The 12,696-nt window shown below is 63.4% G+C and overlaps 1 protein-coding gene across 1 annotated transcript in view; it reads left to right on the top strand.

Moving 5' to 3' along the window:
- The window catches only part of ZFPM1 (zinc finger protein, FOG family member 1), a 74,262-nt gene extending 66,842 nt beyond the window's left edge, over window positions 1-7,420 (top strand). The window contains 8 exon segments of the mRNA XM_021932280.2: window positions 332-538; window positions 4,290-4,523; window positions 4,923-5,018; window positions 5,097-5,243; window positions 5,434-6,120; window positions 6,123-6,503; window positions 6,506-6,564; window positions 6,566-7,420. Of these exon segments, the coding sequence (XP_021787972.2) occupies window positions 332-538; window positions 4,290-4,523; window positions 4,923-5,018; window positions 5,097-5,243; window positions 5,434-6,120; window positions 6,123-6,503; window positions 6,506-6,564; window positions 6,566-7,231 (2,477 nt within the window). The 3' untranslated portion in view covers window positions 7,232-7,420.
- The last annotated feature ends 5,276 nt before the right edge of the window (window positions 7,421-12,696 follow it).

The following is a 12,696-nucleotide window of genomic DNA, read 5'->3' as shown; positions in this document are numbered from 1 at the left end:
CTAGGGCCCCACCTCTGGCTGCCTTCCCTGAATGGTCTCCCCTAGTTACTCCACCACCCACCCTCCATGACATCCCTTTCCTGGGAGACTTCCCCAGGGCCCTCCCACTAGGATGGGCGCAGGGCAGGGAGAACTGGAGGCAGGCAGACTGTGAGCACCCACAGGGGACCACCCAGCCTCGCCCCCGAGGCAAGATGGCCCTGGCAGCCAGCCAGCCACAGCTGTGAACACGGGGTGGCCGCTCTCCTGACCCCATCCTCCACCTGTCGTTTAAGATGGGACAGGGAAGTGGGGCACAAGGTCCTAGGTTTGGACACCTGTCTCCCTCCAGATGACGCACTCTGGTGTAGGGTCACCAAGCCGGTGCCCGCAGGGGGACTCTTGAGCGTGCTCCTCACGGCCGAGCCCCGCAGCACCCCCAGCCACCCTGTGAAGAAGGAGCCAGCAGAGCCCACGTGCCCAGCCCCTGCACACGACCTCCAGCTCCTGCCCCAGCAGGCCGGGATGGCCTCCATCCTTGCCACCGCAGTGATCAACAGTGAGTGCTGGGCTCCCCAGGCCCCGGGGCGGCTGCTCCACCAAGAAGGGGCAGGCAGGGCAGGACAGGGTGGGAGGTGAGGGTGGGAAGCTCAAGGGCCCCAGGCTGCCGACAGAGTGAGAGGGAAGGTGGGGAAGGAGGTGATGTGGGTGGTCCCAAGTTCAGAACACACAGGGACAGGAGGGTCCCCAGAGCCCAGGGCCACCACAGGGAAAGCCCCTGCCAGTAGGCAAGCGGGCTTAGGCACAGACTCAGCTCTGCCCTGCATACCACACCAGAAGCCTGTGCTTTCCCTGGGGGCAGCCCTGACTGCGGGACCCTCACCTCGGCCCTCCTGGTGTTTGGGGCCAGGTCATTCCACAGTGGAGGTCTCCTGGGCACCATGGGTGGTGAGCAGCAGCCCTGGCCCGGGCCCACTAGGTGCTGCCACCACCTCCAAGTGGTGACAACCAGACACCTGTTGGTTTTCTGTTGTTTTTCGAGACAAGGTCTCACTTTGTTACCCAGGATGGTCATGAAGTCCTAGTCTCAAGCCATCCTCCTGCCTCAGCCTCCCGAGTAGCTGGGACTTCAGGCACATGCCACCAAAATCTCTCTACACGTGGCCACATGTCCCTGGGGACAGAGCCGCCCCTGGGGACGCCCGAAGTGGACAGACATCACTCTTGCAGTGACTCTCTTGGAACCTCTGAGGGTGGCTGTGGGAATCAGGAGTCACTCACCCCCAGCCAGGTGCAGGAGCCACACCTGTGATCCCAGCACTGTGGGAGGCCAAGGCAGGAGGACCGTTTGAGCCCAGGAGTTCAAGGCCAGACTGGGCAACACAGCAAGACCCCGTATCAGCTAAAACTTTTAAAACTTAGCCAAGAGTGATGGTGCACCCCGTGCACCTGTGTGGCCAAGGACAGCGTGTGGCCACCGTGGATAGGCAGAAGGCATGCAGGGGACACACGGCAAGTCTGGCTCCGGCCAGCAGCTGGGACTTTCCAGGGGAACGGGGACCGTGCCAGAGAGCATTTGGAGGGGGACAGTAAGACTCAGGTTTAGCTTTGGTGACTAAAGAGTTACAAAACTGGAAGAAAAGCGACCCTTGTGAGCAAGTCAGATGTGAAGACAGCTTGAAGTAGGTGGAGACAACCAGTGGTTAGGGCCAAAGGGACCTGCAGGGCCAAGTGTGCGGCTTTGGTGTGACCACTGGAGGGATGTCGGCCCATATGGGAGTCTGGGGAGCAGATCCCCACTCTTTGAATGTCCTGACCTCAAGACACCTGCCAGATGCACAAGAGAAGTCACAGAGTCTGTCGAGGGACAATGACAGACTTCAGGGAGCCCTGGGGCCTGTGGACCCTGGAGTCAGGGGACAGGGGACATCTCCCAAGGGACAGAGAGTGAGTTGAGATAGGTTAGAGGGGGCCCTGGAGGGCGGCAGGTGGTCTGCCACATCCAGGCTGTGGTGAGACCAACGGCAGAGAAATGACTGCTGGTCCTGACAGTGCAGGGGTCGCCATGACGCTGACCGAGGCCGCTCCAGTGAGGGTCAGCGAGGAGGCCTGCAGGGGCCAGCTGGCCAGAGGGGGCTGGGCTTGTGTGCCTGGTACCCAGGACATAACGGCTCACGTTATGTGCTAGTGGCAACGGTTGGTGACACTGGAGAGAAGGGGCAGAGCGGCCAGGTCAACACCCAAGCCCAGGTTGGAGGCTGGGTCTGGGCAGGACAAGCCACTGCCCGAGGGAGCCAGGAGGGCAAAAGAGAACATGGGCCACAGGTGACTGGAAGAAGCCGGGAGCAAAGTGGGTCCCCATCTGCCTTCCTCTCTTCCCTGGAAGGAGAAGTCACGGAGGGAATGGGAGGCCAGAGCGCCACTCCACCAGGATGGGGAGGGGGTGCCCCTGTAGTGTCTCAGGGTGTCCGGGAGACCCAACTCCAGGGGAGTGCCCCGCTGACAGAGACAGTGAGACAGTGGGGACAGTAGGCTGGGGAGGGTCCAATCCTCCAGCCGGGTCCTTGCCCACACAGCCTGCGGAGACCAGCTCCCGATCTCTGAGGGGCAGCTGCGGGTGCCCCAGGCTCAGCCTCTGCCTCGGTTTCCCCCTCATGGGTCTGACATGCCTTATCCCCAGGCAGCAGTGTCCTGGGAACGCTGCTTTGGAAGGTCACCACCGAGGGCAAGACGTCTTGTTGACATTCCTAACTCCTGCCCTAGCGCTTCTGCAGGTCCAGGGCACAGCCGCTGCTTGGCTGCTGCTCTGGGAGAGCCGTAGGAACCAATTCCAGAGTCAGATCCAGTTTAATTCTTGAGCCTCCAGCACTCTGGGCCCGTCTCACCTGTGAAGCGGGATGCAGAGGCACCTGCCTGGAGGCCCCTCCACAGGCCACCGGACTTGGCCTGTGGTCATCAGCAGGCAGGCAGCCTTTCTAAACTGCACGGCCACAGCCCCTCTCCCCACATCCCTGCAGCAACAGTCCCCACAATAACCTGGGAGATGCAGAAACAAACCCACCCGGTGGCCTCCCAGATCTGGGACCCAGCTCAAGGCCTCAGCTGAGACAGGACAGAGCCGCCTGCAGCCCCCAAGTAAAAGGAACCTGAGAAACATTAATCAAGAGCACAGGAGGGAGACGTGAGCCAGAAAAGTCGCCAGAACAACTAGGTGTAGGAGGAAGAGCCACCTCACCCAGGCAGGCACTGAAATTCCTCCCGAGAGGCGAGAGGTGGCAAGCAGGCGGCAGGGGGGAGGGCGCGGGGGCAGGGGCCACCCCTGCGTGCTAACTGCGGACTCAGGATAAACGTGGGAGAAGCCGGGTGAGAAACCAGCACTAACCTGCAGAGGCAGAAACCAGATATCACATCGGGCTCTAAGTGGAACGGGCTTGAAAGCCAGATAAGGAATCCCAGGGCCCCTGGGTTCCACACGGAGGCCAAGGCCACGCTGAACAGGCCCTCCCCCTCCGTGTCTTCAGCCAAGGGGCCACGGGCAGACAGTGGGGCAGGGCTCTGGGGCAGAGAACATTCCTTAAACTGCTATAAAGACAAACTGAGAACATGCCAGAGAAGTCCTCCCCCGCTAGCAAAACCACCCTAAGCAGAGTGCAAGCCCCCAAAACTCTCAGCAGTTACAAGCAGCCCATTTGGGATCAGTGTGGTGAATTTGGCAAATCTGAGCAGCCAGGCAGTCGCTGACATGGAGCCACCCAGGTGTGTGGGCGCATGGGGGCTTCCTAACTTCTGCACTCCTAGTCTCACGCCCCACATCCCCAGAACTCCAGTCAGCAGCCATCGTGTGCCTGAGTGCTCAGACTGTGCACATGGGTCTTCTTCGCAGCCTGGCACTCCCACGCACCTGCACGCACATCTGTACACACGTTTCCTCTTCCACGGCCTCCCGGGTCCACACGGTCACCTCAGTATGTCATAGATGCTAGCCTCGCCCAGCGGTGTCCACTTCTTTCTTCTGCCCCCATGAGGCCAAAGCGTCTCCTTATGGGGCTTACCACTGGAAGGGGACCCGTGGGGGTTCACTCAGACCCCATGCCCCACAGGTCCCAGGGCTTCTGGGATCTACGGAAGGGAGTGGGGCTGTCACAGGACCATCCAGGAGGCTTATGGTTACAGGGAGGGGTCAAAGCCTCAGCTCCTGGGGTGGGGAGGACGGTGGGGTCTGTCAGGGCCAGGCCCTCCCTCCGCCCACAGCCTTGCCCTGGCTGCCCGGCTGGCCCTCAGCCTGCCCCCGCCTGCTTCCCACCCCACAGAAGACGTCTTCCCCTGCAAGGACTGTGGCATCTGGTACCGCAGCGAGCGCAACCTGCAGGCGCACCTGCTCTACTACTGTGCCAGCCGCCAGGGCGCTGGCTCCCCGGCCGCAGCTGCTGCAGACGAGAAGCCCAAGGAGACCTACCCCAATGAACGCGTCTGCCCCTTCCCCCAGTGCCGCAAGAGCTGCCCCAGCGCCAGCTCCCTGGAGATCCATATGCGCAGCCACAGCGGTGAGCCCCCACAGCGGTGAGCCCCCACAGCGGACGCCGGTCCTCAGGATGCCGGCTGCTTCCCCACCCAGTCCTGCAGGCCGCCCCGGAAAACCCACATGCAAGCACCCACAGTGCCACGATTCACCTGTGTGGTCTCCGCACACCCAAGACCCCCGCAGGGGCCCAGAGCAGGCAGGCCAGCCTGTGGGCTATCTGGGTAGTCAGCTGAGGGCTGGGCCCACTGCAGTCCCGAGAGACAAAGGGCCGAGGAGGGGGAGGGGTGTAAAGAGCCTTCAGCACAGGGTTCCCCCCGTCCGGCACAGTTCACGGCCCTGGGCCCAGTTGCCTTCCTCGTCCCTGGCGGAGTCCCAAGGTCAAGCTGGCCCGGGCACCGCTCTTATGCGCCCTGTGTTCCAGGAGAGCGGCCCTTCGTGTGCCTGATCTGCCTGTCGGCCTTCACCACCAAGGCCAACTGCGAGCGGCACCTCAAGGTGCACACGGACACGCTGAGCGGTAGGCGCCACAGGGGCCGGGGGATGTGTGGGGCCCGCCCTCCGCCCTGGGCCCTGACCAACTCGCCATGGCCCACAGGTGTCTGCCACAGCTGTGGCTTCATCTCCACCACAAGGGACATCCTCTACAGTCACCTGGTCACCAACCACATGGTCTGCCAGCCAGGCTCCAAGGGTGAGATCTACTCGCCAGGGGCCGGACACCCAGCAACCAAGCTGCCCCCAGGTGAGCAGCCCTGTGGGGGCCACCCCCTGCCCCTTGGGCCCCCTGAGCAGAGGGAAGGGAGCGGGCTTGTCGCCCAAGACAGGTGTAAACCATTTCCGCCCACCCCTCCCCTCCCGGAGCTCGCCCTTCAGCTCTGACCGGCCAAGTCCTGCCCCAGGCCTGAGGTGCCACCCCTGCGGTCTCTCTGCAGACAGTCTGGGTAGCTTCCAGCAGCAGCACACGGCCCTGCACGGCCCCCTGGCCTCTGCGGACCTGGGTCTGGCGCCCACCCCATCGCCAGGACTGGACAGAAAGGCCCTGGCAGAGGCCACCAACGGAGAGGCCACAGCAGCCCCCCAGAATGGAGGCAGCAGCGAGCCCCCGGCGGCCCCCAGGAGCATCAAGGTGGAGGCGGTGGAGGAGCCGGAGGCCGCCCGTGCCCCGGGCACCGGAGAGCCTGGGCCCCAGGCCCCGTCGCGGACGCCGTCGCCTCGCAGCCCCGCCCCGGCCAGGGTGAAGGCCGAGCTGTCCAGCCCCACGCCGGTCTCCAGCCCGGTGCCAGGCGAGCTGAGCCTGGCCGGGGCCCTGTTCCTGCCGCAGTACGTGTTCGGGCCCGATGCGGCGCCCCCAGCCTCGGAGATCCTGGCCAAGATGTCCGAGCTGGTGCACAGCAGGCTGCAGCAAGGCGCGGGCGCGGGAGCCGGCGGCGCGCAGACCGGGCTCTTCGCGGGGGCCCCCAAGGGCGCTACGTGCTTCGAGTGCGAGATCACCTTTAGCAACGTCAACAACTACTACGTGCACAAGCGCCTCTACTGCTTCTCGGCCGCTACCAGGATCGGCCCCGGCCGCTCCAAGAGACCTGGCATGCCTCTCGTGCTGCCCGCTTCTGCCCGGCCTGCCACAGCCCGGACAAGGCCAAGGCCGCCCTCGGCCCCGGAGCTGCAGGACGGGCCGGGTGCGCCACGCCTGAGACGGCGCTGGCGGCCGGGCAGCAGGGCAGCCAGAGCCCGGTAGCTCCGCGGACGCACGCCGAGGACGGACTCCTGAAGGGTGACGGGCTAGCGAGGGTTTGTAATATCCGCTTAGTTAGCGACAGACCTACAGCGTAGACAGTATATTTATTGTGTTTGCGCTACGATTTGCTGCGGTGCTGCGCGTTTGGCTGCGCTCGAATCCCTGCTGGTTGCGCTCTGGCTCTTGCTCCTAGTTGCGTATTTTGCGCACGCGCACGCCGCAAGCTTTACGAGCTGCACGCGGCCGGCGCCCCGCCCCCCGCCGCTCCGGCCACGCCCCTGCTCCCCGGAGTCGCCGCGGCCCGGAGCGAAGCGGCCCCGGTGCCGCCTCCCTGCGCGGCTGCCAGGCCCGCGGCGGACGGTCCATCGACTTGCGCAGAAGCCGCGGCGCCCGCCCCTGGAGCCTCGCCGGCACCAGCGCTGGCCGATCACCACGAGTGCACGGCCTGCCGGCATTCCACAGCCTCGAGGGCCCACCTCGGCTACCGGGCCAGGCACTCGTGCCCCGCTGCGCCACCGCCCGGCGCCCTCGGCCTCCCCGCCGCCGCCTGCCCCTACTGCCCCCCGAACGGCCCGGTGCGCGGGGACCTGCTGGAGCTTGCTTGGTGCATTGCCTGTTGTTTCGAGGCACTTCCTTGGCTGGCCTGGTTTGCCTCGGATGTTGACCAGGGTTTCGCTCTGCATTCTGTGCTCGTTGCCTCCCCGCAGCCCGAGCCCCGCGGCCCCCGGGACGGCCTCGGCCCGGAGCTCCAGGAGCCGCCGCCAGGCCCGCCCCAGTCCCCAGCCGCCGCGCCCGAGGCTGTGCCACCCCCGCCGGCGCCCCCCTCCTACTCGGACAAGGGCGTCCAGACCCCCAGCAAGGGCACGCCGGCGCCCCTACCCAACGGCAACCACCGGTACTGCCGCCTTTGCAACATCAAGTTCAGCAGCCTGTCCACCTTCATCGCCCACAAGAAGTATTACTGCTCCTCGCACGCCGCCGAGCACGTGAAGTGAGCGCCACACTACAGCCGCAGACGCTTTGCACGCCCCCCGGCGAGGCCGGGGGGGGGGGGGGCCGCCCCCAGGCCGTACGGACTCTGGCTCCTGGGAACCCCGCCATGCACAGGCCTCGGCGGAGGGGCTCGCAAGGGACAGCGCCCGCCTGGACCCTTGGCACTTAATAAAGAAGTACAGTTTGATGAGCATGGTGGTGGACCAGCCTAGTTCTCTGAGCCGGCAGGCACACGCAGCCAGCGTCACCTCCACCCCCGGTTTGTACACAGGCCCCTGCGGCCCAGAGTGGCTGGGCCCCTGCCGGAGTCACACCGCAGGTGGTGCTAAGAGCTAGACCGACCCTCAGGTTGGAGACCACAGCACACACTGAACCACTGCAGGGCCAGCCGCTCTGGGCCCACTCCACCCCACCCCTGTCCATAAACCCCTAGGGAGGGCAGCCTCCGCACTGCTGACCCTCTCCGAGGTCTACTTGGCCACCAGACACAGAAGGGAAGGGCACTGTCCTGGCTGACCATCCCCCAACCCTGCATGGTCCTCGGGGTCCGATGTCCCCCATCCAGTCACAGACCACCAGGGATGGCAAGGGTGGGGGCGCCCTGGGGAGGATGAAGCCCTGTGGTCGCCAACGGGGGGGAAGAATGGGCGAGTAGGTGGACAGGAGAGGAAAACGAAGGGCAAAGTATTCCCTGGCCTCGAGGGGGGTCCTGATGCTCACTGGTGGGCGCACCTCTCCCTCAGAACCGGGGCTGGGGACAGCTGTGTGATGGCAGAGTCGGTGCAAGGACCAGGGCACCCCACCCTGTCTTCCCTGCCGTGCTGGGCTGTATGGGCCGGCCACACTGAGGGAATACGTGGCTGACCACAGTGAGCCACGGCGTCACCTTGCCGTTTCCAGCTGGGAGGCTGTGGGCAGCCTCCAGCATGCTTTCTCACTGGAGAACAAAAACATTTCTCCATTCCCAACGTCACTTTATTTTTTTATTTTTGGAAACGGGGTCTCACTCTCTTGCCCAGGCTGGAGTGCAGTGGCACACTCACAGCTCACTACAGCCTTGACCTTGTGGGCTCAAGTGATTCTCCCACCTCAGCCTCTTGAGTAGCTGGGGCTCCAGGTGTACACCACCATGCCCAGCTAATTTTCGTATTTTTTGTAGAAATAGTGTCTTGCTATGTTGCCCAGGCTGGCCAACCCTATTTTTTTTTAGAGCTGAGGTCTTGCTCTGTTCCCCAGGCTGGAGTTCAGTGGCACGATCGTAAGTCACCTGCAGCCTCAAACTCCTGGGCCGAAACCATCTTCCTGCCTCAGCCTCCCGACTAGCTGGGGCTACAAGCTTGACCCACCACACCTGGCTAACTTAACAAATTTTTATAGAGACAAGGTCTTGCCCAAGATGGTCTCAAACTCCTGACCTCCAGTGCTCCTCCAGCCTCAGCCTCCCAAAGCATTAGGGCTACAGGCGCAAGCCACCATTCCCAGCCCATTTCCAGCTCTACTTGAACTAGCTGCATTTTTTTCAGCTTTGCCCAGCAGCCCTGGTGAGTGCAAGCGAACGAGGCAGTGGTTTCGCCTCAGAAGCCCAAGGCACTTCCCAGCCGGTCCAGGGCTCACTCTCCCGCCCGCAGCTCCTGGGCCTGGGTCTGCAACGCTTTCAGTGGTCTCTGATGTCTTTGTCCACCTGCCCACTAGGGTGTCTGGCCAGATGGGGCCTGTGGCCAAGGCCACTGGACAGACAGGGCTCCCACCCCCTCCCAGGGGCCTGAGCTCCGGGGAAGGCAAGCAGCCTCTTCCTCACAGACACCCCTTTTGTTGAAGGCCAGGTGATCATGGGGACGGGAGGCACGGACCCCTCAGCCTGCTCGTCATTTGCATTGTTCTACATGAATTTGCATGGAGGGTTCAGGAGGCTCTGCCCCCAGGTCCTCCCCAGGTGCAGGCAGAAGGTACAAGATGTTCTAAGAAATAGAAACCTTGGTGGGGGTTGTCAACTGTGTATTCATTTAAAAGTAAACTTAAAGGTGCCTAGAAACTTTAAGGATACAGTCTCTGGTGAGCGACAGGTGCTCAAAGGGGGAAAAAAAACTCCAGCATCCTCACCCACCTTGAGCCCCACCCCAAACCTGACCAAGTGAGGCCCCGTAATGGAAGACACAGAGGAGAGGCTGGAAGACAGAGCCCAGCAGCGCTGCACAAACCCACCCTGCACCACAGGAATGGGAGTTCCTGGGCCCTGCAGCCCTTTCTGGGAGCTCACCTCAGGCAACAAGGACCGTGTGACCGGGACCCAGACCTGAAGTCACCCCGGAAAGCCCCACCATGGCCCGGACGTGAAGCTTTAGGGCAGCACACTGAGCCTCATGAAGGGCCCTGCACCTTTCCTGGCTTGCATGACCCCCCACTGCCCCCAGCATGCAGGGCTGGGTACCGCTGCCCTCGCCCATCCCAGGTAATTAGCGTGCGGCCGGAGCCTGTCCCCACTGCACCCAGGACTCGCCTCTGGCTCACGTCTTCTGCACAGACCCTGGGGCCCCCACACCTGGCAGACGCCATCAGTCACCCCTACTCCCTCAAGCCATCACCCCAGTCCCCCCCGACCAGACCCCCACCTGGACCTCCACCCTATGCCTCCCCTGCAGCCACTGACGCGGTGGTGGCCCAGGCCTTCTCCAACTCTCCCCAGGAAGCTGCCAGCCCTGCTCGCAGATGCCCCCTCGCCCCCCCAGCTGGTTCTCTGCTGAGCCAGGTTCAAGGCTCTGAGTCTGCCCCGGTCTCCCCTTGAAGTTCTCCCTCCACACTCCTGGAGTGGGCTCATGGTCTTCTCTCCACTAATTCTCTAGTCCAGCCACCCGTCCTCTGAGCCCTAGACCTGCAGACCTACAGCCCCGGTGTCCCTCCAGGCCCTTGATGTACCATGAGTGACTGCACCCCCCACACACCTGTGACTTCTGCCCACACCTGCGCAGGCTTCCCTCCCACCCCCCGCCAGTCCACCTGTCTCCCCACACCTGTGCAGGCATCCCCTTGTCTCACCTGTCTCTCCTTACCTGTGCAAGCATCCCCCTGGCTCACTGTCTCCTCCCCTCACCTGCACAGGCGTCCTCACTGGCCCCCGCCCCTCAAGGGGGAGAGCACCAGCCTTGCCTACTCACCCTTCATTGTCAAAGCAATGCTTGATTTGTCCAAAACCCACCGCTTCCCAAACCCATCCACCATCGCCGACTCCCAGGCCTGGGACTTCAGCCTTGGGTCTCTCTGAACAGCCACTTCCAAATCTCGAGGGTCCACTCCCCACACAGCTGCCACTGTTCCCCTCTCCCCTGCTCTGAGGCCCGGCCCCACCCCTGGGTGCCTGTGCTTCACATGTGAAACCCCTTCGTTACTGGCCCCACCTTCAAAGATCAGAAGTCCCTCTTCTCTGCCTCCACACAGAGGAGAGGAGCCTCCCGATGGTGGCCTCTCCTGACGGCAGCCCCCGACCCCGCCAAGTCCACCGCCCTCTGGACCCCCTGCTGCAGCTGGCTGCTCCAGGCAGTGCCTCCTGATGCCCTCTTTCCTCCTCAGAGGCTTCCCTTGTCATCCGGCTGTCAGCTTATCTGGCCCTCACACCTGTCCACGGCTCACTTCCCGCATAGGAACGGTCACTCTGCATCTCTGTCCCCGGCTCACTTCACGCATAGGAACAGTCACTCTGCATCTCTGTCCCCGGCTCACTCCGTGTAGGAACGGTCACTCTGCATCTCTGTCCCCAGTTCTCTTCCTGTGTAGGAACGGTCACTCTGCATCTCTGTCCCCGGCTCACTCCGTGTGGGAACGGTCACTCTGCATCTCTGTCCTCTTGCCCGTTGCCTACTGGCCTGTCTCCTGTGAAAGCTGGGGCTGCGCCTGCTGGACCTCTGCCTCCCAGGCACCCACAAGTGGCCGGCACCGAGGAGGGGCCTGCATCCATTGAAGTCACAGGGTGTATGTGGACCACAGACAAAACAGCCAACCCTTCCCCACGCCCAGCAGTCAGTCCCACTGTCCCAGCCACACGGTCCACTGGTCTCCCCACGCCCAGCAGTCACTCCCACTGTCCCAGCCACACGATCCACTCGTGGCACATGGCGCACAGCCACCATCACAGCCCACTCTCCAGTCACACTGTCCACTGAGTCCCTTGTGTGACTGAGCTGCTCAGACCCCTGCATTCCAAGCTGCTCCCTCCCCCCTCCTCCCCCCCCTCCCCCTCCCCCCACCTTTATCTGTGAAACTCCTTCTTCCCTCAAGACTGGCTTAAAAGTTCCCCCTTGGGGCCACCCAGCCAGGCTGCGCCTCTCCCCTGCCCTGCACAGGATCGGCCTCCCACCTCCACCCTCCTCCTTCCGGGAGGGCTCCTGCCCCCGTCTACCTGAGCTGCGTACAGCTCAAAGCCGCGTGCAGGGCTGGGCGCGGTGGCTCAAGCCTGTAATCCCAGCACTTTGGGAGGCCAAGACGGGCGGATCACGAGGTCAGGAGATCGAGACCATCCTGGCTAACACGGTGAAACCCCGTCTCTAGTAAAAAAAATACAAAAAACTAGCTGGGCGAGGTGGCGGGCGCCTGTAGTCCCAGCTACTCGGGAGGCTGAAGCAGGAGAACAGCGTAAACCCGGGAGGCGGAGCTTGCAGTGAGCTGAGATCCGGCCACTGCACTCCAGCCTGGGCGACAGAGCGAGACTCCGTCTCAAAAAAAAATAAAAAATAAAAAATAAAAAGCCGCGTGCAGGCTGGCAACCCCTAGGCAGGGTCAGCCCAGCCTGCCAGGAGTCACACCACTTGGGACTCAACGTCCACGAGACAATGCAGGGCAGCCTCGCCCTCCTGAGGCCCCTTTGTCTGCCAGGCACAGCGACTGGCCTCTCAGCCACACCATGGGCTGGGTGCCCTGACTGCACGAGGGCACCAAGGTTCCATCGGGACACGCCTCCTGCCCAGGCACCTGGCGGGCACAGCTGGGCCGAGGCACGTCCCGCTGCCAGCTTTCAGCACCCAAGGGTTCTTGACCACCAGCCATACTGCTGGGTTCTGGCTCCCAGCCACGCCCTGGCTTACAGAAAGCTCAGGCCCAGCAGAAGCCCACCCTGGCCTGCCTGAGGAAGGGTGGGAATGGACAGGGCCCCGGCTGCTGGCCCTGTCTCCCACACCGGGACACCAACATGCAGAGCAGGACATCATCTGTGGCTGGGGGGCTGCATGAGCCGACAACCATCGGATGGGTCTGCTCTGAAAACCCGTCCCCACCTGCTCCTCCCCCAGCCTACCCCGGGACAGCCCAGCTTTGGAGTCTCGGGCGGAGCCTCAGGACGCCAGGAGGCATCTGCAGGGGCGTTGCAGAGGGGGAGGGAGGAAGGGTGGGAGGAGGCGGCCCCACCCCCTCAACACCCAACCCCCTCCTCCTTGGAGGCACCTGGGAGAGGTGAAGAGAACAGCAAACCGTGTGGCTGTGG

The sequence above is a fragment of the Papio anubis genome, chromosome 18 (assembly GCF_008728515.1).
Source record: "Papio anubis isolate 15944 chromosome 18, Panubis1.0, whole genome shotgun sequence".
NCBI classification, from domain to species: Eukaryota; Metazoa; Chordata; class Mammalia; order Primates; family Cercopithecidae; genus Papio; species Papio anubis.
Note: the sequence above shows the minus strand (reverse complement) of the source record. Positions and strands in the feature narration are given on the sequence as shown.